Here is a 25,573-nt window from a genome sequence, read left to right as displayed (position 1 = left end):
CGGGATTCCCAAATTCTGCGAAATTTGCCGCTGACCTAATCCACCATCTGCTTGACCAACAATCCTTCCTCTAACAAAATCTGACAGTTCGAGAGAACCTTGAGTTCTAGGCATGTTGTAGCACAAGATAATTAGTGTTTAGACCCTTTTCATTTATATAGTGCTTTGTGAACACAAATTAGTTAGCATAAATCAGTTAAATGACGAAAAATTAGGTGTCTATTTACTTGTGACCACTCAGTGTATATACACACACATTCATGAATTCATGACAGCAAATTTAACATATATTGAAACAAGAACTGGCTGTATGAGTTTTTGACTTTAATTTCCTTATTTATTTACTTATTCATTTTCGTTTCTCTGGATAACATCCACTTTTGCTCTCTATCATTGTTTTCTCACTCTTGCCTTTCATCTTTCCAATTGGAAAATTTTCACGTGTATATATAGTTGTAAGCTTTATATTCAGTGCTTTAATTCGGACGTCAGCTTCAAAATTATAAAGTAGGCTTTGAATATCTAGAATATTCTAAATTTGACGTCACGAATTTAGTAAATTCAGAGATTATCGAGAGTGCGAGTAGATTACAAATAAAAGCATCAGTGAAGCTGGTGTTTGATTTCTTTTGCTGTAGTATCAATTATTCATTGAGATTTAGTTTCAGTGAAGTATTTGGATCTGTGTTAGTTATTACATATATTTAGTACTCAATTGATTAACCATAAAATTGTAGAACTAAGTCTATTTTTACGTTAGTTATAGTACAATTAGTGAAGTATTTCCGGTTGAACTTCATTTTTAAACTTAGGCCTGCAAGTTACAAAAGTGTACAAGTGAAGCATGTAGAAACTTTAAGGAAGAAATAAACTAATTTGTCACCGTCAAATGGACTGGGGTTCGAATTATTTTCCCCAAATAATTTAAAAGAACAAAGTTACAACAATATGCTAATTTTCTTTCTATACAAAAACTCGTTAGCCATTGTATTTTGAACATTTTTGGGATTCTAACGTTTGGTAGTTTGACGATGTTTAATTAAATACTGCAGTGAACAAAAACCTAAGCCTGTGAAACAAAGAGTTTTTTTAGGAAAAAATCTCGTTTGACTGCAAATGTATTTTTTTTATTATTTAGACATATTTGGATCTCAAATCAATAATGTATAATAATATATGACTAAAAGTCTAATGTTACACGCGTTACACTGTTTTTACTGAATTTGAAGTAGCATACATATTGAAATGTTGATTTTAAAACGAAAACCTAAAATTATCATTCATTTTGCGTATGCATAAATATTTATAAACATATTATGGGAAATACTATGTAAATTGTGTATTAAAGCAATTTCAAAATGTCTTATTTTGTGATGATGCAATATAGGTTTCAAAATTCCGAAGCTTTATCGCTGTTTAAAAATCGATATATATTATTTGAAGATACCAATTTCTAAGGCTTGGTTTGTGACAATGTTAAAGCTTCCTTTATGAATTTCACACAATTATATAGGCATACTTGTATAACACACGCTCATACCTTTTGTGGCAGCAATGTTTACCCTCATACTATTCTGGAAATGCGCTTAATCATTCAAGAGTGTTCTGAAATAACTGTTTTTATCTGTACAGCCACAGTGGTGATGTTTTATCAGTTCTACCTGAACACCGGGCGAATTCCAACTCTTGTTACTGTGCTCCAATAAACAAAAGCAGAGATATCACTGAATGCAATCCTAGCAGTCGCTAACGGTCATTAATTTGGATTTTCGATTCTTGGTTATTTGAGGTTTTCACCGTCATATTTCTTTTTTTTTGTAAATCAAAAATTGGTACAAAACAAGATTACTTCTATTTGGTTTTGTCAACCAGAATACAGAAAGAAAAATAGAACTACCACTTAGTAACAATGAAGTGGCAAGCAGTTGTGGCAGGTAAGTCAATATGGCTGACAATTTGTTTCCCGCTTTATCCTCTAACTGATAACTATAAAATTGATTAAGAAAAGTGAACTCAAAATAATTATTTTTAATATCACATTCTATTTCTCAATCAAAACACTTCTAATAAAGCATTTTTAATAGATGTAGTAATAAATATTTATTAAACATATAATTTGGTGTTAGTACAGTCTTTTTAATGGCGTCACGTTTTCCGATAAAACATCTTGCCTAAATGTGGATCAAGTTAAGACTAAGCCTAGTTTTATTTAAAAGAAGAAAAAACTATTCATTATGCTTAAAATGCTATGACAAAGAGTAATCATATCCTGATGAGACAGCGATAAGTTTAAGGGCTTACAATGCTAAAATCCGAGTTCGATTACTCGCGGTGGACACCGCAGATAGTCTAATGTGGGTTTGCTCTGATATAGACAAAATGTATTTATTTTTTAACCTTAAAATCTACAGAAGGTATGAAAAAAAAATTATACTTGAACTATAAGTGTATACTCTAGTGTTCGAATAATATACAGAAGAATAAACTCATGTTACCTCTTAGAAAATGGCGTGTCATATCATGTACTCATCAACCAATTATTTTTATGTTAACAAAGAAATGAATATTGCTTTAAGTCCTTAGAAATATTTAAGATATTTTGAAAACTAAAAATTTTAACAACATAAAATCCCACTTGTTGTAGTTACGTATTTTTCTGGAACTCTTGAACAATGATTGCCATGACGACATCTCGCATTATTTTACGTATTTATAACTAAATAACTAACACAATGTTTTTACTCGTTCATATCATTTCAAAAAACGTGTAATAGCGTCTGAAAATTATTTGTTTGTTGAAATTCGCGCAAACCAACACGAGGGCTATCTGTACGTGTAGCCACCCCTAATTTTAAATTAAGTGACAGATTAGAAGGAAGGCAGTTAGTCAACACCACTCATTGCCAACTTTGAGTTACTTTTACCATTAAAATAGTGGGATTGACTGTAACATTATAACGCCCCACGACTGAAATGGCGAGCATGTTCGGTGAAAGGTTTCGATTCTACGATTCTCAGATTGTGAGTCGAACGCCCTAACCTCCAGGCTGTCAAAAATATTCAGCCACGGCGCCTTCTAATACTAGTTTTGTAAGTTTTCATCTTTATTATCTATTTAAATCGGCAGGCAAGGATGTAGCAACTGTCCCCGCAGACTCCTCCTCATAACGCATTGGTGGGGCACGCTAAATAGGAGCCCAGAGCTATGATAAATTGGATACCAATGGATCCTGATGGGAGAATTCGCATGGGGGCCTATACATACTTCACTTCGCCTCTGCTGTTAGTTTTTTTTTCTGTTTCGATCTTTAACAAGAATGTTTTTATAATATTCTTTGTCTAAGAAAACTGCCACCCAGTTGTGTTAGGTCTTGAAATATTGTTTTGTCCAGATTTCTAGTAGAAACATCAACTTGCGCGAAAATGGTGATTGCATCTTTTTTAAACGTATGTAAAATGTTAAGTTTACTTCTGCTCTAAAAACTGTTTTCACCCTGCATAACAACATGTTAATATCTTCGACAGAACGTGAATCGAACATAGAATTACGTCCACATGAATTATATAGTAATAAAACATGTTTGAATTCTTTGATGTTGAAAAATCATGTAGGTTCAAAAAATAAAACAATAAAACCGATAACTCGAGCGTTCTCGGAGGTTGGACCTTCCTTCTTCTGAATTTTCATTGTCTCAAGATTAAGGTTATCACCATATTAATGAATCACGTTTTGTATAAGTGCTCATGCGTATGAACACAACGCCCTTCACCGTCGGGACTTATTGTTCTGCGCAGCAAGCTTCTAATGATATTTGTTTTATGTGAAAAGTTTAATATGAATATTAATCATATAGAATTTTATCATCAATAAACAGAAAATACTTTACTCTCCAAATACTTGACTTTTGAAATATAGTTTAATTAAGTGTCATAGTCAATAATGTTCATCAAACTACAAATTTTTCTTTCTAGTATTAGCTTTACTTGCGTCAGAGGTCGCCTGTCAAGGAGGAGGTTTTAACTATGGAAAGGACACCAAAGGCGAACGGGAAGGTGAGTTCATACGTCATGACTTATAAGTTATTACATTAACATTTAACTTACTCAAGAAACATTTCCACTTCATTTGAAAAAAAAAAAAAAGAAAACTTCATAAATGCAAAAAGAACAAAAATATTGTATCTAATCCTAGTTTAATTTTGTAGAAATATGTTTTCGTTCGCTTATAAAAATTTAAAAAAATAACCGTTTTATCTTCATTAACCAGTTTGATATTGAAGTTTTTCTTATCTGTGATCCGGCTCGAATCGTGGGGTAGTTTACATCTCTTAGCATTATATGTCAAACAAGAGTGTACGAGTCAACTAGGAAAGCTTTGTTTTATATCTTAACTAATAATAATAATTTATTAAGCACATAAATTCCATTCATCCCAACATCAAATTTACCATAGAACACGAAAACAATAAACAGTTATCTTTTCTTAACCTCAAAATTACTAGATCTGACACTGAGTTTAAAACCAAAATTCACAGCAAGAACATACACAATGGCCTCTACATCCCCTGGAATTCCGCTCATAACACCACACAAAAAATCAATACATTTAAAAACCTCATAAACACAGCCACAAGACTGTTCAACGGACTACACAAATGAAGAAATTAACCATATAAAGCATTCCTTTATTCACACCAATAAATTCCCACCAGCTATTGTTGAAAAACTCTCCAACATTCCCCACAACAAAACTCAATTCACGAACAAAATTGATACTAACAAACCCAACAACAGTACATTACACTGCAGTTTAACTTTTGTTCCTGAAACCGGCTCAAGAACTATCCACACTTGGACAAAACTAGCCATAAAACACAATATTCCTGTCAATGTCAAATTCTCACAAAAACCCAGCCCTAAATTAAAATCATTACTAAACAAAATTATTTAGAATCACGCAATACCAACGCCATTTACAAAATAACATGCAATAACTCGTGGTTCCTTTCATTTGGTCCGTGGAGAGGTTGCATAATCAAATAAATGAAGTAGAATCATAGTATGTAGTCCCACTGTGATTCGCTGGGATAAATAACATTGAGATGGTTCATGAACAATAAAGTTCGGGGATCACTGCTTTAAAGATGTTAAATTTGTGTATTTTGTTACTTTTGAGTAGTTGAGAAAGCAACTTGCCAAATACAAAAAAAAGGACGTTCACTGATGTTAGTTATTATATATTTTTTATGCGCGGTCCTATTACTGAACATTCTCTGTTTCCTTGGTTACAGGTCAACTGAGACCAGCGGAAATTGCCGGAATCAGCATCGCCGTCGTTGCAGCCATTGTTGCTCTGGCTGTTACTATTTTCTTTTGTTATTACGTGTACAGGAAAGATAAACGTGCATTTGATAACAGCAATACCTTCACTAGTAGACGTGTAGTGTAAGGTATGTTTTCCTAATCACAGAAACAAATGGGGGGGGGGGGAGGTTTACGAGAGACATAATTACCAAAGTGAAGAGCAATTTTCACTTTTCATTTAAAGTTTGTTTTCTGAAAATCCGTTTTCAGTAATTAGGCACACGGTTTTACTTATAAATTAGGTTTTTAAATGTCTTGTTCCATGGGACACAACCCAAGCTCGTTTTTTTTTTTCGAAAATAAAAAAAAGCTGACCATTCTGATCTGTTGTTCTTCGTAATATATAATAATAAGAACAACGAATCAAATCCACTAGTTTGTCCAATCCTTATAAATTTTAAATACTAAAAAATCAGAAAGTGTATCTAGAAAATTATGACACAAAGCTTGTGTTGATTCAAATATTATATGTAGAAATTCCATTATTTGTCATTTCAATATTGCGAATCATGCAATTTAATACTTTTTCTTTATATCCATTATCAATCATCATGTTACATTTGTGGTATATAAACCCAAAAATACGTTCCAATAAATAAAGTGGTCACTGTGTAGACTATATTTGATGGCAGAACTTACAATGACAGTGATCTTTCATTAAATCTTGTCGTTGTTTTGTCTGGCTTATTTTTATTGTTGTTTTTTTAATAAATTGATTGTTCACTTCTTTCAGTATGATATTACCTGTATGTACCCTGTTGTTATTGAATATTTTAAAAGAGTAAGAAGCATTTCTCTGTTCGAATTTTAATATATATCATAATTGCATTACAGATGAATTTATTGAAACCATCAAATAATTCATTCATGTTTCCGAGAAAAAAAGAAAGAAAGAAAATTTTTTGGTCCAGTAATAAGAGTGTAAAAATAATTTTAAACTGTGTGTACGAATTTCAATAAATAACATTTCAAAGAGAGACGCCATTATGTTTGAAATAACGTTACATCAAACGATACGAAAAATTGCTTGTAGTTGATTTTTTTGTAATCTATTAATTTTCGTTGATTTTTGTTAATGAGTCTAACAACTTATTAATATTCCTTATTGTGTCTGTTGTAAATTTGAAAGTAAATGAGACTGTTCGTATCTCATATTTTTCATTTCTTTAATACTTTTTTCATATAATAAAACAATTACAAAGAAATATATATATAACATTAAAAATATATGCATTTGATTTCAAAATGTTAAATATTTCCGAAGATGCAGAGGAAAAACAATTAAATTTCGTTCGCATACAACTTGAGACACTAAACACGAAATCCTTTGTCAAGCCACCTAGATCAAACAGTAATTACTTTAACTTCAGAAACAGGATATACTGATAACGTTTTTACATTAAAATTACACACATACTTATAAAACTGAACTGAGGGCACTGTTATATAAGGACCCAATCTGTTGTCGTACCCAGGCGTTATAATAATCACTGTCTAGATTTAAAGTAATATTGAGTTAGTAAACCAATACTAAGTTATTGGAGAATTATTTTAAATAAATCAATAATATAGTTCTTCTATCTAACAAAGTTTCTAACTCTGCGTATGACAGTTTTCTGTAATACATTTATATAGGATTCACATTTCCCAAACCTTTTTAAAGATTCCACGACGCAAGTGTAAATTAAAGATCAGATTCATGGTGGGTCATGTTTCGAAATGATAAATATTAAAGCTGTAATCATTTTCACAAATTATTTGGCCATAAACTTTCGAGCCGAGTCTCAAAACATAAATTTCCCGACGTAAATCAGATTTCGAAGGTCACAACCATTCATTTTCTTACAGGGATATTTGCATAATGGTTTCACTGAAAAATGTGCAGTTGTCATGATTATTTCACAAAATTCTAACTATAGATCATTTAAACGATTTTTTTAATGTTTTGTTACAGTTTCTTCTACTTTGAAGATTTTAATACAAAATATATTGCAGCATCTATACTTTTCTAATAGTAAGTAAATACACAATGCGGTGTTAAATAATCTAAAATAAAGTTTAGATTCACTGTTACTGAACAATCATCAAAAGTATACAGATACGAGTTTCGAAATTTTCACGTGTCCTCTACAGTTCAACGTTTGTTTGTGAGAAAAACACACATTTGATTTTAGATTACCTTACAGACTGCCTAAAACGCATAAGGATAGCCGCCCTCTTGCACCTGTAATTTCCAATGTAGGATTAGTTACTTATTCACTATCCAAGTAGCTAGCACAACACCTGTTTCCTGCTCTAGGAACGTTCTCGTCGTTACATATTCCGAAAGATATGGATTTCTCCAATAATATTAACAAAAACTCCAACGTTGAAAGACAGGTAATCACTTTTGGTGTTTGTGCTTTGTTTACAAACAAACCAATCGATGAAACAATAGAATTCCTAAAAAGAAAATTACCTGAATTTAAAACTCTGCTTCCTCTACCTCTCCACTTTTGTATCTCCCTAGTGGGAATTTGTGTGAAAGATAATATATTCACATACATGGGACAATATTACAGTCAAAAATATAGAATGGCTATGGGCAACCCTTTATCTCCAATTTTATGTACCATCTTCGTGGAGTGTTTTGAAAATTAATTACTTCTTACAGTGGGTCTGAATACAGAGGAAATCCCCTGATTTCAATATGTTGCTGACATGTTTTCTGTTTGGTTCCGATATGTTAATGACGTTTTCTGTTTGACGAACAATAGAAATGATTTTCAAGTTTTTTCCAGTAGATTAACGAAATTCCCAGTACTATTAAGTTTAAAGATGAATGGAAAACCAGTAATTCGCTCCAATTTTTATACACGTTCTCATAACTAGAGTAGAAACAAGACCTGTTCTTTCTATTTATGAAAAACAATAAACTTTTAAAGCTATGTTCAATTCTTCGCTTGCTATCATAAAACGGTTAAAACATCAGTTACAACTTTATGTTTTAAGATGTTATAGAATCTGTCATCATACAACCCTTGGCGAAGAAACTAAAATAGTTATATAATTTTTAAACAGTTAAAGTATGCTATAAACTTTATCAAAAATTTTCATCAAAAGACAGGGATTAAAATTTTTCATGTATATTAACCAGCAAACAGCATCATCTACATGTGAAAAAAATAAAATTCTTAGTGTCAACTACAATTCTAATATTAGAAAAATGGCTGAAAACAACAAGTTCAAAATTGATTATAAATATCCCAACACCATTAGAAAATTTCTGCTCTCAAACATGTCTGCATCTCAGTGTGTGTGTATATATATATATATAATCCCCTAATAATTCTTCGAAAAAGTGTATGTTGGTGAAATGGGAAAAATTTAAATACAAGACCCACAGAAAGTAAAAAGTGTTAAAAATGGTTTTAAAAATATTATTTTTCTATACATAAGGAATTTTGATCAAAAATTCAACTGGAAATCATCCAAAATAATACATAAAACTAGAAATTATGTCAAAATAATAATTGTGGAAAGATCGTTAATCCAAAGGCTGCCAAACTTCAACACGTCTGATGGTCACTTTAAGCTGACCCCTTTTCTGACGTCACATGTCGTTAAGGGGCTTTGAACTTCCATTATAAAATAAACAGTTTATGTGTTTCTCTGAAAGATAATCTTAAGACTCGTGGCACTACTGAAGGTTGTGTCCCTTTAAATGTATTGTTGTTCCGTGAAAATGTATCTAAACATTATTATATCTATATTTTTATTATAATTTTTCCGAAAAAGGTATCCCTCTACTTCAAGATTTTAATGACAATTACATTAAAACGTCAAAGATCTCACATCTGAAACATTTTTCTCTTACATGTGATAAAATACATTGTTTATTTTTACTGAACTCACATGTGAGCCATTTTTAATCTTCTAAATAATTATAATAAAAATAAACGGTTTTTAGTAATAACGTGAAATTCAGCGTCTCTTCCACTTTCTCCAACCGGTCAACACCACACATGAACATACTAGTACGGCTCCTAAAATACTGGTCCATTCGATACTTTCTTCAAGAAACGCCACCTGATAAATAAAAGCCATTACCACATCAATGGCGCGAGCGATGGAAGCTGGCCCCGCGTCCTCCAGTTTTAAAGAAGCAGTAACAAAAAATTGACCAATTATCCCTGTAAATCCCAACAATAAAAGAAGCCAGCCATCTCTTCCGCATGCTGGGAATGACCAACCGTTCACGATTGTCAGGATAATCGAGTTGACAAAGATAGCCAATAATGAAAAACTCATTATTATCACAGAATAGTGAGTCTTCTGAAGTTTTCGCATTGAAATGTAGGACAGAGAAACTGAGAGACAACCACAGAATGCCATAATGGATCCCATGATTTGGTCTTTCGAGGAAAAGTCTCCAGTGTCACCTCCAAACAGAAAAGATGGTTTGGCAATCAACACCACGCCAGCCATAGTAGTGATAACTGTTCCCAGGTCAAATACACCACATGGCTCTTTTAGAAGTACACACGCAAATATACTCACGAACACTGGTGCACTGAAAGAAATTGTAGAAGCATCAGCTAAAGGAATAAGTCGAAAGGAATAGTATATTAAATTAACAGAAATCACGCCGGTAATCGCTCGAAATAAGAGAAACCGCCGTTCCCCGGGGACTCCAAGTAAACTCTGACGAGCATAAATAATGACACAGCTGTAGACTGCCATTTGTAATAATGACCGGAAAACGAGAAGTTCCATGGAGTTCATTCCTGGTAAAAGTGCAACTACCAAGGAACCAGTGGCAAAAAATATTCCAGAGCTTAAACCACAAAGTATCCCTAGTCCAGGTAACTGCAGGAAGAGCTGCCAACGACTCCTTTTTCTGGTGGTAGCGAGGAGAGGGCTGGACTCAGATGGTGCAGTAGCCTTAACTCTGGCAGCAGCATGAGTAGCTGGCCTTTTGAAAAACCGAAAAACAGTCATATCTAGTGGATAAAAAAAATAATATTGTTTATTATACAACACAAAAACCTTAAAAGGTAAACCAACGTGTATTCTGCTAGTTATTTAAAGTAAGATCTTCCTTAAGTTTCTTTATTTTCCTCTGAAAAATATTTTAAAAATAATCCGAAATTAACCATTATCTCATTCACAAGATCCCGTAATGGTTCACTTTAAGTACTGATGAAATATTCATATTATACTTTATATTATTCAATAGTGTACAAAATGTTCATATTATTATTATTTATTTTACCTAATCTACCCTTAACTAACCTAAAGAGATTTCTATTTTTACATTTTAGTTATTTTTATAATAATGAATAAAGAATAACACGAAAAACAAGAAGAACCCCATCGAAAACCTTTGGGCCATACTCGACCGGCAAGTCAAGAAACAACAAAAAAACCAACTTCGAAGAGCGATCTACTCCAAGTTTTGAAGCAAGAGTGGGCGAAAATCCCACAATCTAAAATTGACGAGATGATTCCCACGATGCCCCTAAGGATCAACGAACTCCACGAAGCGAAAGGAAGATCTACTAGATATTAATTAAATTATAAATATATCAATTCATGTGAATATGATTGAAAAATTTCATTTTTTCTGAAAAGGTGGTGTCTATTTACTTGTGACCACGCTGTGTTTTATACAGGAGCTTTTGTGATTTGACATTTACGCTAGATCCTCCCAGATATACACATAAAACGAAATTTTTAATTTATATTTCCAATCGGTAATGTCATATAATTTTGATGTCAATGATAACTAGAACTACGATTTATATGCAGATTTTTTATAATGAAGGTTATAAAATACATTATATACGAATATAAAAACACTGCTGTAATATATTAACATTTAACTCATTACCGTAAGAAGCATTATGTCGATAACAAACTTAATTAGTCAGCGAACATGATGATATAATACTAGTATATTTTTGTTCTTTCTTCCTGTTTTTTCTGTTTACCAGTGTTTTACCGTTCTGAGTTCTAGCTAATAACATATAACAAAACAAAGTGTTTAATGAAAGTCAGTGGAATCTCTTTTCACTTTGGCATTAACACAATAAGACTGTTTTCGAAATAAAGACGGTCTTTCAATGACTCACTAATATCCAGTAAAAGATCACAAAAAAAAAAGAGTTTTTTGGTCTATCACATTGATTGTCACGTAGATGTTACAGATATGGTCTGTCACATTGATTGTCACGTAGATGTTACAGATATGGCCTGTCACATTGATTGTCACGTAGATGTTACAGATATGGTCGTTCACATAACATGCTCAGTTATTGAGATATCATACAGAGGTCAAGGATTCAGAGCAGGACTAAATTAAGCTATGTATTCCAGTGGGCCATCGGTATGTTCGCAGGCTTAGAATGCTAAAATCCAGGGTTTGATTTTCCCGCGGTGGACGGATAGATCATTGTGTAGTTCTGAGCTAACAAATAAACAAACAAATACACCAACCAAAGCCTGTACTACTATGAACCAACGTTATTTAATCATCACAAGAGCACAATAATCGAAATTTATCCTACAACAGAGACATGGGAATATGATCCTGGAAATAGGATTTGAGAATATTTGCCTTATAATATTTACGTCAAGTTTTCAGCGCTCAGAGAAAGTTTTTTGAGTGTCATTTATATAAAAGAACACAAGAGAACCGTAATCGATCTGTAAAATGTAAACCACATTATGTATAAAAATATCAACGACATTATAACAAATAACAGATATCTCTTCAAAACCTTCCTCAACCAGTTGGATATCCTACTCACACAGCTTACTTTCTCTATAGAAATAAAGCAAGAAAGCTTCCTATTGTTGTTGGATGTTTGCAATCATTCATGAAGAAATGTTCCATACCTCAAAAAATTACGACCCACATCAGTGGCTGCATACACTTCACTTACTGTTTTTCACAACCTGAAACTAGGCATAATCCAGACAACTGCCATTCTAACATATGTTCCAAAAACTCAGCCTAGATTGTTGTAGATTACTGAGATCAACTCCGCTCATGGAAACTTTTTCCGTGACGAGACTGCGAGCATTATTCAAATGAAAGTAAAGGAGAATATGGACTACACCAGGCATATGAAAATCACTTTATCAGCCTTAGAAGAACATGCGTTAACCATATGGTACAGTAAAGATTGGAACACCACTCGTAACATTGGCATGACTCGAGACAGAAAAACAAGAAAATCAAATAAGTCTCCTAGATTCAAGACAAAAATAATTCCTTAAAAGACATCAAACGCTTCAAATTAAAAAGATTTGGCTTCCTTTTTTGAAACAGTACCACATATCACAAAGTACTATACAAACAAGTCTTCAAATACCAAACACACACATCCACACGGCAGACAGCCAGGAGTCGTCCAATAGATCCGGGTTACACCTACTTAAATCAGTATTAATACTAATTTTTTAGTGATTTGAAGAAGATTAAAACAAGTATGTTTAAATAGCGTCAGCTGCTTTTATGGATGTAGTTGGCTGCACAGTGTTGAAAATAAGATTTTTATATATTTTTGTTTAGAAAATTATATCGCGTTGGTTGTTTATAATTCTGGAAAGACTGCTTCAAAATCAAAACAAAAGGACACTACTGAAGAATTAATTCTGTTCATTTTATGGTAACAGGAAAATATACTTGTAACTAAAAGAGATTGTTTTAAAAGATAGTTTATAATATATTTTATGTAGTAATCAGTAAGTCATTATACGATAAACAAAAGCATCTAGTCATTCATGAAACATTAGATAACAAACTACAAATCAAAATCAGCTGCAAATAAAAATCTAAAAAAAAATCATCCCATATAATTTTGTATATCTCCGTTAAATAACGTTTATTAAGGTTTACCTGATTGGATTAATATGACGTGCATTGTCCAAATTGTTGTTGTTGTTCATTAAACAGATATTACCACTTGTTTACATATTATAAGTTACTAGAAAACGAAGGAATGAGAAACCATCTGTACAATATTTAGCTGAAAAATCTAAATCCTTAAAGATTTGTTTGTGCAGTAAAAGTCAAAGATGTTTATGTATAGAGAAAAATATACTGGATATTTAATTTTTGAGAGTATAACAAAAACGTGAACGTCAAAACTTGTTTATAAAGCCATTTTGTGAACGTTTCTATTCTACAGAGCCTGTAAAATAGACAGTATTACTGTTTTGAAAGTTAAATTAGAAAATTCTATGTATGGTCTTATTTATGGCTCTTAGAAATTTAACGTATGCGCCCCCAAGTGGAACAGTAGTATGTCTACGGACTTACAACGCTAGAATCCGGGTTTCGATACCCGTGGTGGACAGAGCACAGATAGCCCATTGTGTAACTTTGTGCTTAATTACAAATAAACAAACAATTAACGTAAGTATGGTGCCTTAGGTTTAATTATTTAGAAGAGTTTAGAGAAACTATAGTGTCAGTGGCTGCAATGTATTAAAGAAATAGAAATACAGCAAATGTTCTTCAATAGTATTGTGGTGAGCTTTTAATAGGGAAGCTTTGAATAATTCATCGCATTTACTTAATGTAATGTTTACTAGGAACAAGATAGTGCAGAAGGTCAGCGTGTATTTATCGGTCACAGGACATCAATTATGGAATATCAAAGTACTATTAAAGAAAAAATATTATCTGTCGGTATTTACTCATATGTCATATCTAATACTATACAGTCTGGTTTTCGCAATACATGAATAACAGTATCCGATTGTTGGTCATGTTGTTATTAGAACAGAATTATCGAAAAAAAGTCACTTTGTGGTGAAGAACGAGTAAGGATTCACTAAAATGGAATAGTTATAGTCTTTTGAAGTTGCACAAAGTTTTGTACTGGATTGGCATCATTCAATATATTTGGCTAACATACAATATTCGAAACTCAAGAAGTCTTTATATATTTGTCGACTACTTGATTACCCTTGTGACTAAACGGAAAGATAACTCTTAACAACTCTTGACGTCTTCTATGAAATATTGTACCGAGGAATCTGTGATAGGATAAATGGTAAACAAACTGACGTGTAAGAAAGTAAAGGATGTTACATTCTTATTGGAACATCGAACTCTGTTTCTTTGTATTTCTCTCAAAATATCACATTATTCAATTTAAATGGCTTTTGAATAAACCTTTGAAACTTTACTGCTGTTTGATATTATAACCCTAATATAGATTTATAAAAGTTTTGGTAATTCCAAATATCTAGAACGAAATACATTTTTCGTATAAGTTATAAATAGCCTAGTAATGAGATATAAGTTCAGAGCACAATTAGGAGAGTGTAAAGAAATACTTTTATTTTTCTGAACATAACAAGAATTAGTGTAGTTAAAGAATATTAAGCATTCCACGTATCGTGGCACCAAACAAACTGCAGCATGACATCTGTATTCATATGTGTCAGGTTAAGTTATAATAGATAATTACGATAACGGTATTCGTTACACATTAATTCAGTGCCGAGCATTGACAAATGAATTTTCAAGTGAATTTAGTAATGTTCTCTATTTCATAGCATTTAAGAATTAATCGACATCAAACAACGCAATACTGATAAAGAGTTTAGCGATATAATATCTGCATATTCAGTAACATTGAATTTATCAATTTATCTGTCAGTGAGGATTTTATTTTAATTTAATGATATTTGATAAAATGGTTTATGAAATCAGGCTGTAAGTAAATTACAAAATCCGTTTTAAGAATATTATTGAACAAAAGTTTGAGTGATGAGTTTCCTGCTGCTGTAATCATATCATAAATAAGAAATACATAAGCAATATAAAACGTTTAGTTTGTTGTCGTGCGTCAATACTTTGAGTAACTGAAAACGTCAATTTTAATAAGCATTTTCTCAATCTTTTTAAATATTGCTTTAAATATATTAAACTCCTGATAATTACAAGAGACAAGTAGCTCTGTATTAGATAATTCATCTATATTACGTGTTCCCCCCCTCCCAAAAAACCAACAAGAACAAAAACAAACAAATCAGATCGTTAAAGTGATTTGTCAATCAGCAAGTTCCATTTAGTTAGGCAAAAGCGCCAATGTTGACCCTGTTGCTGAAGATAAGTAGCGAGATAAATCCATTTACCAAAAGCAAATCCATAGTTCATCGTGTATCTGGCGGTTTTCTGCTTGCATACCCAGTATTTCATAATTTACTTTGCTTCGATTTTCGTTATGTTTTAAACATGCACTTATTCTTTCATGTCTGTCAATTAACCAACTGACAAAATATCGACGATTGGGGAACTTTGTAATACGTATAAAAATATATATATTGATAAATTCATTAATGGCTTAATTCCGCTGTGCAAAAGGTTACCAAAATTACCGAATAAGTTGTCCCCCAGTGACATAGCGGTATGTCTGCGGACTTACAACGCTAGAAACCGGGTTTCGATACCCGTTGTGGGCAGAGCAGGTATACATTTCATTTTATGAAAGATGATATAAAAAGTACATCAATCTAACTGCCTACGTACTTATGTGGTTCTTTATTTGTTATCCTAATCTTCTTATCAGACAGATATGTTTCCTAATACTGTTTAATTGTTACGTGTACATGCTTTCTAATACGGATCCACGACAAGAACCATAATGTTCACACATGGAATCTACAAGATATCAACAACCAACTGAGATCACCTGGTGATATCCTCAACCCGAATCTTTGTTTTTTATTACCAGGGGTCATTCCTAGGGTTCTTGATAGCCACCTAGAGGAGTAATGGATAAATAGTGAAGGTGTTTGTTAGAATTATTATGAATGATGAGGCTTCGTAATACTCTGGCCGGGTGTAGCCAGGTGGTTAGTGTCTGGCACTAATCTGAAAAGTCAGTGATTAGTGTCCCATTGCCGCTAATATGCTCTGCACTTAGGGGTGGAGGGTTCGTTATAAATCCCATTATTCGATTAGAAAATTTCAAGCGTTGGCGGGAAGTGCTTTCGAATAGTTGCACTCCCTCTTCTCTATTAGTTCAAACTTAGTGAAGATTAGCGTAAATAGTCTTTGTGTAGCTTTGTACGAATATGCTAAACAATCAACTCAAGACATTGATCATTTGTGAAAATATTTTCTTTAAACTTATTATGAGTTGTACTCCAAAGCCTTGATAATTATTAAACTTGTGCATAAAAAACATTACTTCCACCGTTTTTCAGTTAAATAATTTCTATCAGTATTCTCACTCAGTCTCTGATAATATATCTAATTCAAATAATTCTCATTGCTGTTGCTCTTAGACATAGAGATATGTCAGGTTTTACTTTCAGTTTTCATATCAAGTTAAAAACTTCTTACATATTAATTTTTCATATACATTATTTCTATACATATTTACTTATTATCTATTTCCTGTTTGTAGATAATCGTTTCACGCCGTAGTATATAAACTAAAGCATTATAAGTTTGCTGATTTAAAAGTGTATATATTTTGCATTCGTAAGGTAATCTGTGAGAAAATGTCGTTGTTGGTATTTTAGCGCATAGCTCCACAAAGGGTCATTTGTTCACTGCGGGGAATCGAACCCATGATTTTAGAATTGTAAGTTAAGAAACTTAACGCTGACTAACCTAGGGACTTATGAATGCAGAGACAGATAAATTGAAATAGAAAAATGTTATAACTATTTTCATCTAAGGCAACTAAGGTCTAGAAATGCCAATGTCGTTGTTACCATAATGACAAAAGTGATCTGAAACGCAAGTTTTGACACTGTTTGTCACATATATGTGCCTATCAAGTAAAAATGTTTATCCTTAAAAAACATATTTGAAGAAAGTATGGAAAACTAAGAAGTTCTTGATTGTAACTACCGAGATAATAATCAGTGTACATTAATTCTATCAATAGTTGTTTTTTTAATTCTGAATTATATTTTTCTCAAGGAGTTTTTTTAGTGTTGGTAACGTTAAGGACGGATAATGATGGAAAAAAAACTTGTTCTGTGTTCCCTACAAACCAATCTTTTCTTTATTTTCCAAGACAGTGTCACGTACATCCTAAGGCCCAGCCTACTAGACCCTTTCTCACCTTCTGAAACAGTCGGCATAGCCATAAGCGTTGCCGAACAACAAGGTCTACAACACAGTCAATCATTCAGTGCTCGACGTATGAGGGCGCTACAGCAGTGCAGTGATCGCTACTAGCTCGTCAACGCTGTACTGTATTGGTAGATTTCTTACGTCTGAAGCTAGACTATACGTTGGTTCAAGCTCCTTCATCTTTCTAAGTCGATCCCTGTAGTTACCAAGGCCTCACGGTACGAGCTGGACATTATACTCGTATACGCGGAAGAAGTCTATAGGGCTCACTGTTGGGATCACCAGTACCTTACTCTGTGTGTGAGCTGGTTTGGTGTTTTCACACTCAACAATACTGCTAACGAGTGGCACGAACAGAAGGACTGGAGGGAGATATAACAGGGCCCTGCCTTGACCACTTCCTCCTCTGTTAACGACTCGACAACCCTAGTGACTGACTCTCAATGGATGCAATTTGCCAGTTGAGAGAGTAAGAAGGTAAGAAGGCGAAAAAATCGTTTTGCGAATTATCAACTTCTGAGTGACTGGTACTGGAAGCTCACGTGTTTTCTAATCTACCGACGAGCACCAGGGGACGTTTTGAAATTGGTGTGAAAGGTAAGGTTTACTTTTTGTCATATATTATCGTATTTTATTTAAGATGGTGTCGGTATAACTTAAGTTTACATGAGTATACGACTGTTAAAATGTATTTTTTTTGAAATCAACACAAATTAATAGAAGTATTCCAGGTGGTAATATTATTTCATATACAGAATTGTTTTGCCCGTGAAGGAGTCGTCGGGTATCATGGAGTAATAAATGAAATATTTGTGAAAGGGACAATTGTCTTTGTTTTCCTCAATTCTGTCCTTATTAGGTTTCACCAAGTACCTACGGTTTCAAGAATTAAGCATTGCAAATATTTTGTTATTTATCGACAGTAGATTAACATATAGCAGTATATCCATCCCTACATGTTTGCGCGATAACTTTCTTAAGTTCTTCTCGAAGAATGTTTTCTTACGAAGAAAATAATTCATATCGTTCGGAGTTTGAAATTTCTATATTTTAAAACAAAATAGCAGGATGGCGAAGCAGAAACTTTTTTGACAGAAGTTACACTTTGAGTTACTTCAATGTGCAAACATTTATATTTTTAACAGTAAAATTGAAGTAGGACTGATATATTGTTATTTTGTATTTTTTCTACTAGGACAAGTAAAATTAACGAAACCTCATCTGGCTGTCAGAGGCTTCGTTTGCACTTAGCTTAAAGAAAATGTTTTATAAAATAATAAATAATTAACATGCTCTTTTCAAGCTTATAGATAATGACCAAAATGTATTCGCCGCTATACATATACATATATTTAACCACTGTCAACAATCAGAAAGATGTCATGTTAGACGTAGAAAATAGGACAGTAACGGCATTATTCAATTTTCCATTGACACATACACACAAAGACATATAAAAGAAATAAATATGGGGAGAAAGAACAGATCATGAGATGAAAAAAAATATAAATAGAAGAGTATAGACACCGAGACATGCTGTGTACACAAGTATCAGCTGCACAATGGAAAGATGTACGTTTTCGGAGCTAATGCACGATGTAACTAACTTAGCCTTTAGTGTAGGTACACTCACTGCACCATCAACTCCGAAACAGGAAGGAAGTTAGCTGTTTGCGCCCCGTTTACTTTCATTGGAGTCTATGAGATTTATCACTGTCACTGTCAACTGATATATTCTTACCAACTTAATTAAACCAGAAAATTGAATTAAGTAAAATACCAGCAGTTATTTATTTACTTTCATTTTTATCTTTTACTCAGTATAGAACTGGTTTGGATAACATGAATACTCTTATCTGTCGTTAAGAAAATGTATATAATCGGAAAATATACTGTAGCAACTACTAAATATTAATGTTTCCTATCCTTATACATAGAAGTATTGGAAAGTGGAATGAGTTAAAGGTGTATTTTTAATGTTTATAAAGGGTTTTGTTCAGTGGATTAGCCGTTAGTCTTTTTAAAACGATTTATTAAAATATTTGTATATTGCAGACATTATAAGCCATTTGGTTCTTTGTTAACTGTTGAATAAAATAGGAAATATCTCTAAACATGTTTTTTTACAACATAGCTATCATTCCAAATCAGATTTCCCCTTTTGTTATTAAATAAATCAATTTCATAAAATCATTCAGATTCTCAATGTAAGTTATAAGTCTAGAAACAACGTAAATCTTAACTGATATTTACCAAACGGGCAAGTGATTGTAAAAAGAAAGTTTTTCTCTTCCGAAAGAAAAATAACTTGATATTTTAATCTGATCTCAAACATAATGTTATCTTAACTTTCGTAACTGTCATAACATTGTATGTTGAATTCATACATAGTGCCACCTTATGCTAGGAAAGGACATAGCATGGCCTGGTGGTTAGAACACTCGATTCGTAATCTGCTGGTCGCGGGTTCGAATCCCGTCACCGAACATATTCACCCTTTCTGCTGTGGTGGGCGTTATGATATGACAGTCAGTCCCACTATATGTTCATAAAGAGTAGCCGAAGAGTTGGAGGTAAGTGGTGTTGACTAGCTGCCTTTCCTCTGGCCTATCACTTCAAAATTAGAAACGGCTAGCACTCAACAAAGAAAGAAACAAAACTTAATAGGATGTCATTTTACCACAAGAAAGTGAGCGTGTAGTGACGAAAACCACATACATATCATCACTTTTCATTAGAGAGGTGAACGCGATATTTGACATGGTATTACCTCTTACCATTAGGCAACTGAAATTCAAATGTAGAAAAATATAAACGACTCTTGATACTTTATTAAAAAGCAACCTTATGGAAATGGCCTGTCATTTGGTTTGGTCATGAATGTATTTTCAGTTTGAGAAATGTTCCATGATTTTTTTTCACATTAACCCAATAATTAATATAAGTTCAACCTGAGAAACTTGACGTTAGCATATCTTACAGAAGAGATGTAGTGTTGTAAAGTTTGCAGAGGGAAAATTCTCTGACCTCTAAAGTTCAACCTGGGTAGAATGACGATAACATATTTTGGAGAATGGGATCTAGTGTTATAAGGTTTGCGGAGGGAAAATTCTCTGACCTCTAAAGTTCAACCTGGGTAGAATGACGATAACATATTTTGGAGAATGGGATCTAGTGTTATAAGGTTTGCGGAGGGAAAATCCTCTGACTCCCAATGTAATCGCTCTAAAGACATGTACGCAGAGACTCATGGGTGATATTATCCTGTTACTCACGGGATCTTAGTTCCGGTTTTCTTTTTGGAATTACGAGAGGAGTGAGGCTTCTTCTTCTTCTTTTTTTGAAAGGTTGTGGTGGGGGAGTCGGTACGGAGTTTCGTCATGTTTTGTTTTTCTTGGCAGTTAAATTTGAATGGTGCAAAAATTAACACACGTAGCTCATTAAGTATAACTTGCCACTTTATATAACTAATTTTCTGTTATTTCATTGAACTGTTTTTCTTCTTGCCAGTGTTCTAAAAAAGAACGATTTCCCCGTTATAATAAGCTTTCTCGCGTTTCATAAATATTTTTGTATGGATTGATAAACGGTGTGAATAATATTATTCATGGGTTTAACGTTATGAAACTTATCACTTTTCGTAGCCTACTGTAGAAACATTTTTAACCGATAGTGTTCTCATTTCAGTGAACGTTGTTATACTATTTGGTATGCTATTAACGTATAGTACTTGGACTATAAGAATATTATTATACTCTAATGTTCAATAGAAAAGTTTGTGTAATAATTTTACTGAAAGATAACGAGGAGTTACCTCGATTCAATACAATTACACCTTTGTTGTATAAAGTGCCTTTTTAAAGTCTAGTAGTGCTTATCACCGTATCGTATTTTTAGCTACTCGTATAAAGTGCCTTTTTAAAGTCCAGCAGTGCTTATCACCGTATAGTATTTTTAGCTACTCTTTTAAAGGGATTGACGATTGATCTAAAAGTATACGGGCATTTAGTATTTTAGTTTCCATACACGAAGCAACTTAGAAAATGGGGATTTTTGTTAGCTTCTAACAGCTGTCAACATCAAAAGGTCGTTATTGGATACTTACTTGACTCTGAAAACGTGGTACACAGTTTAGAGTAACACATTTTAACACTTATATTCTTTCTGTTCAAAGAAGGGGGCCAATGTTCAATTAGAATTTTCTAGAAGGGAAAAGAAAGTTTTGTTTTCAATTTCAAATATATAACATGAAACTGCTATTATGTGAACTTAGGAGAAAAACCTAGAAAGTTACCTTTTTGTTCTTATAATTTTATGTATTACTGCAGTTGTGTAGTAATACAAAAAATCTGTATTATAACAAATGTGATTTGGTTCTAACTCACATTTATTGTCCAGAATTTGCATTTCGATTACTCTTCATTAATTTCAGGACTGGTATGGCCAGGTGGTAAGGGTGCTCGACTCTCAATCTGTGGGTCGTGTGTTCTAATCCCTGTCCTACCAAACATACTCGTCCTTTCAGCCGTGGGCGCGTTATAATGTGACGGTCAATCCCACTATTCGTTGGTAAAAGAGTAGCCCAAGAGTTGGTGGTGGGTGATGATGACTAACTGCTTTCTCTCTAGTATTTCATTGCTAAATTTGGGACGGCTAGCGCAGATAGTTCTCGTATAGCTTTGTGCGAACTTCCAAACAAACCAACCAGCTTTAGTGTATTGCATCTGATTCTATATAAACAAAGATTTTTTCTTGGTTCAAAAGTTGTAATGACACCACTATTTTCAAACTATAGACTTAGCAGCACAAATATCCCATCAAAGGAAAGGAATATATTTTATCTCATAGATTGCATTTCTAAAGCGAAAGACTGGAAAACAGCTTTTTGGAATGCTTGACGAGTGAAACATCATTTTCATCAGAAGTTATTTCTTTGAATGTTGCTTCAAATTTCAAAGTATGACATCTTCTTGCTTTCGTTTAGAATAAGAAGAAAAAAAGAATTGTACAGAGAAAAAAAAATGGCATCATGACGTCTATAACCATACGAAACATTGTGCGCGCAAACTATGAGCTGAAACAGAGCGGATTAGGAAACCATTTTTTAAAAGATATAAAAAAACTACAACTTAGCAGATAGAGGGAAATTTGCAACATCAAACCTCCAGATAAATTATTGTTCATGTACAAGTAGTATATTTTGTGATAAATTATTGTTCATGTACAAGTAGTATGTTTTGTGATAAATTATTGTTCATGTACAAGTAGTATGTTTTGTGATAAATTATTGTTCATGTACAAGTAGTATGTTTGTGATTATAACTAGCAGTGTTTGCCTTATATTTCCTAATAACTTATATATGTATTTTTTAATCCTAAAGTAAAATCGTTAGATCTGTTCATGACAATGAAAAAAAATCAATATAATATTATTGATACGTATGGTAAACATGTTACACTGACAAATACTAGCCGTCCCTAATTTAGCAATATAAGACTAGAGGGAAGGCAGTCAGTCATCACCACCCACCGCCAACTCTTGGGCTTCTCTTTTACCAACGAATAGTGGGAATGACTGTCACATTATAACGCCCCCACGGCTGAAAGAGCGAGCATATTTGGTGGGATGGGGATTCGAACCCGCAGATTGCGAGTAGAGTGCCCTAACCACTTGGCCATGTCGGCCCACATAAATAAGGAATCGAACGAGCAGTTTATATATAATTTCATTTTTTACCTATGGGAGGGTTAGGTATACTTTGAATCTCTTCCATCCTCCTTCACTCGCATTTCTTCTCTTACAGGCTGCGTTTTCGGTAGTTGTACCTTTAGTAAATTGTTTCTGAATATTTGTGATAAACATGTATTCATTTAAAATCTGCAAGAGATTAAATGTTGTTACACTTTTCTGGCATGTTCATGTATTGGGTACAGTTATCACATAGAGCTAGTTCTTTACACACAAAACAGCTTCACTTCTGCGAATCGACATATATAAATAGTTGTATTTGCACACTTAAGTATTCTTTTTTTTTTTTAAATAAAACTAACTCTTCAACTAAAAGACCGTGAGCCTAGCACCAAATGACATTTTCGTTTACATCTATTTACTATATTTTAAAAAAATACAAACTACATTCTGACAAAATTACAGAGTACTGTATACAACAAACATTGCTTTTCTGCATAAGTACTCTAGTATCTATCCCGTTATTGCCAGAAATACTCCTAACTAGCTCAACCACAGATTCAAGAAAGATTTAGGCAAAAATGGACTTCTAAGTAACCTAGACAGCTACATCATACATGACCTTCTCCTCTTTGTATCAGAACAAAAGAGTGGCGAAGAGCTAGTCAAATTTGGGGTCTAGCTGAAAATAACGGAGGATATCGACAAACAACATGCTTAAGATATACAATACATCGAATATGCCTCCCCAGCATGGCTAACGTCTCTAAGACACGTCTTGTAATTAACTTCATACCTGGTTACTTTGGAATTTATAATAATCTTAGGAATTTAGCCGATGTTGCTACCTGAAGTAGAGTTCCATCTAAGTATAGTTCTGGCTTTGTCCTGCTTATTTTAACTAATTTGGTATAAAATATTATTTTGGTCTTTAGAGCATTTATTTTGATTGTACATTTATTACAGAATTCTCCCCTATCGTTTGATAATGGTTGAAGGTTATATGTTGTTGTTATCGGGTTTGTGGAACTCTTCCAAATTGCAACATCATCTACGAATTGTGATGATGTAGCATGAATTTGGATCTTACAGTGGGTTGCTTGAATTCTTTATTGGTATTTATGCCTTTTCTTGCGTGGACCAAGAAAGGTCAATTCGTGTTTTGCCCCTTTTCGGTTTTATCGCCTTAATGCCGCGAATGAGGGCTCAACTAAGCGAGGTGGTCTGCAGGAAAATACGTACAGCTGACGCTCAACGAAACAGACGTTTAATACCGCGCGTAGCACGAGTACTTTCGCGACGCATATATGGTTCTTGTGCTACTGCTCAAAATAGTGGAAGAGGCGGCCAGCAATTAATATTTAAGCCCGGTATTGCCGGATACTTTTGGTCGGGGGCGTAATTTGGGTAAGGGGGCTCCAAATGGCAGTTTCTGTGAAAAACTTCTAGTCAGACCGGATTAACACAAATACACAAATTACGTCATGTAGCATGGTTCCTAGCTGAATTTGGGGGCCCACACGAGATCAGCCTTCTTCCTCCTCCCTAAAGACTTTATTGATATGTCGCTTTTGCAGGCTTTTTCTAGTAGTGTATATAACAGATTCTAAACGGTAGCAAACTGAATGTTAAAGAAGATTTTGTCAATGCAATTTCTATATTTTTTAAGCGTTCTGGAGTTCATTTTCAAGAATATAATCCAAAAGCACGATAGTATTTTCAAATTCTAACAAGCGATGTGACAGTTATTTTTAAAAATGAATTATTTAAATTCTGATACAATCTTCCACCTTTGCAATAAAAAAGGCATGGGGAATGATAAGTGATTGGCGACTTTGTTGCAAAGCAATTTCACTTACTGGCTTCACTGTCTCACAATATATATATATATATATATGAAATGTTCCTGAAATTGCATGCTTCTCATGAAACAATACGTAAACATTTAAGTAAAAAACTCCATAACGAAGGTGTCTGGGTATCTCACGAACTATCCGATGATCATCGTTTCCAAATGTGTGAACGTTGCTTTGTCTCTTCTGGTGCGTAATGCGAATGAACCATTTTTGGACAGAATTGTAATCGGTGATGAAAAATAGATTCTCTATGCAAATATTAAATGCCAAAAAACAATGGCTCAATCCTAGACGAAAACCACTTTCGACCCCAAAACCTGGACTCCATCTGCAGAAAGTGATGCTTTGTGTTTGATGGGGCATCAAAGGAGTAATACATTTTGAACTCCTCAATCCACAGCGAACTGTCAATGCAGAGATCTATAGTCAGCAACTAGAGCGTTTAAATCAAGCCCTTCATCAGAAACGCCCTCAACTCGTCAGTCGGAAAAGTGTTCTTTTTCTCGACAACAATGCACGTCCACATGTGGCACGTTCGACGCAACACAAGATTATGGAGTTGTGTTGGGA

The 25,573-nt window shown here is 33.5% G+C and overlaps 2 protein-coding genes across 2 annotated transcripts in view; one reads left to right on the top strand and one right to left on the bottom strand.

Annotated features, from left to right (window-relative positions):
• Positions 1-1,702: 1,702 nt before the first annotated feature.
• On the top strand, positions 1,703-6,516 carry LOC106478741. Its single transcript, XM_013939302.2, has 3 exons — positions 1,703-1,934; positions 3,973-4,053; positions 5,292-6,516. The coding sequence occupies exons 1-3, from the start codon at positions 1,910-1,912 to the stop codon at positions 5,447-5,449; spliced, it is 264 nt and encodes an 87-aa protein (XP_013794756.1). The 5' UTR covers positions 1,703-1,909; the 3' UTR covers positions 5,450-6,516.
• Positions 6,517-9,144: 2,628 nt separating this feature from the next.
• LOC106478728 (solute carrier family 35 member G1-like) overlaps positions 9,145-25,573 on the bottom strand; it is a 19,305-nt gene continuing 2,876 nt past the window's right edge. The window contains exon 2 of the mRNA XM_013939289.2: positions 9,145-10,346. Coding sequence (XP_013794743.2) covers positions 9,328-10,346 — 1,019 coding nt within the window. The 3' untranslated portion in view covers positions 9,145-9,327. The remainder of the gene's footprint in view (positions 10,347-25,573) is intronic.

This window comes from Limulus polyphemus, unplaced genomic scaffold (genome assembly GCF_000517525.1).
Source record: "Limulus polyphemus unplaced genomic scaffold, Limulus_polyphemus-2.1.2 Scaffold245, whole genome shotgun sequence".
NCBI lineage: Eukaryota > Metazoa > Arthropoda > Merostomata > Xiphosura > Limulidae > Limulus > Limulus polyphemus.
The sequence above is the reverse complement of the archived record's forward strand: the minus strand, read 5'-3'. Positions and strand labels throughout refer to the sequence as shown.

Bases quoted from the DNA above. Each gene is read 5' to 3' on its own strand.
- LOC106478741 (XM_013939302.2), top strand. From the start codon at position 1,910: ATGAAGTGGCAAGCAGTTGTGGCAG. The intron at 1,935-3,972 runs GTAAGTCAATAT...TTTTCTTTCTAG, and splicing joins GTGGCAAGCAGTTGTGGCAG to TATTAGCTTTACTTGCGTCA. The intron at 4,054-5,291 runs GTGAGTTCATAC...CCTTGGTTACAG, and splicing joins CACCAAAGGCGAACGGGAAG to GTCAACTGAGACCAGCGGAA.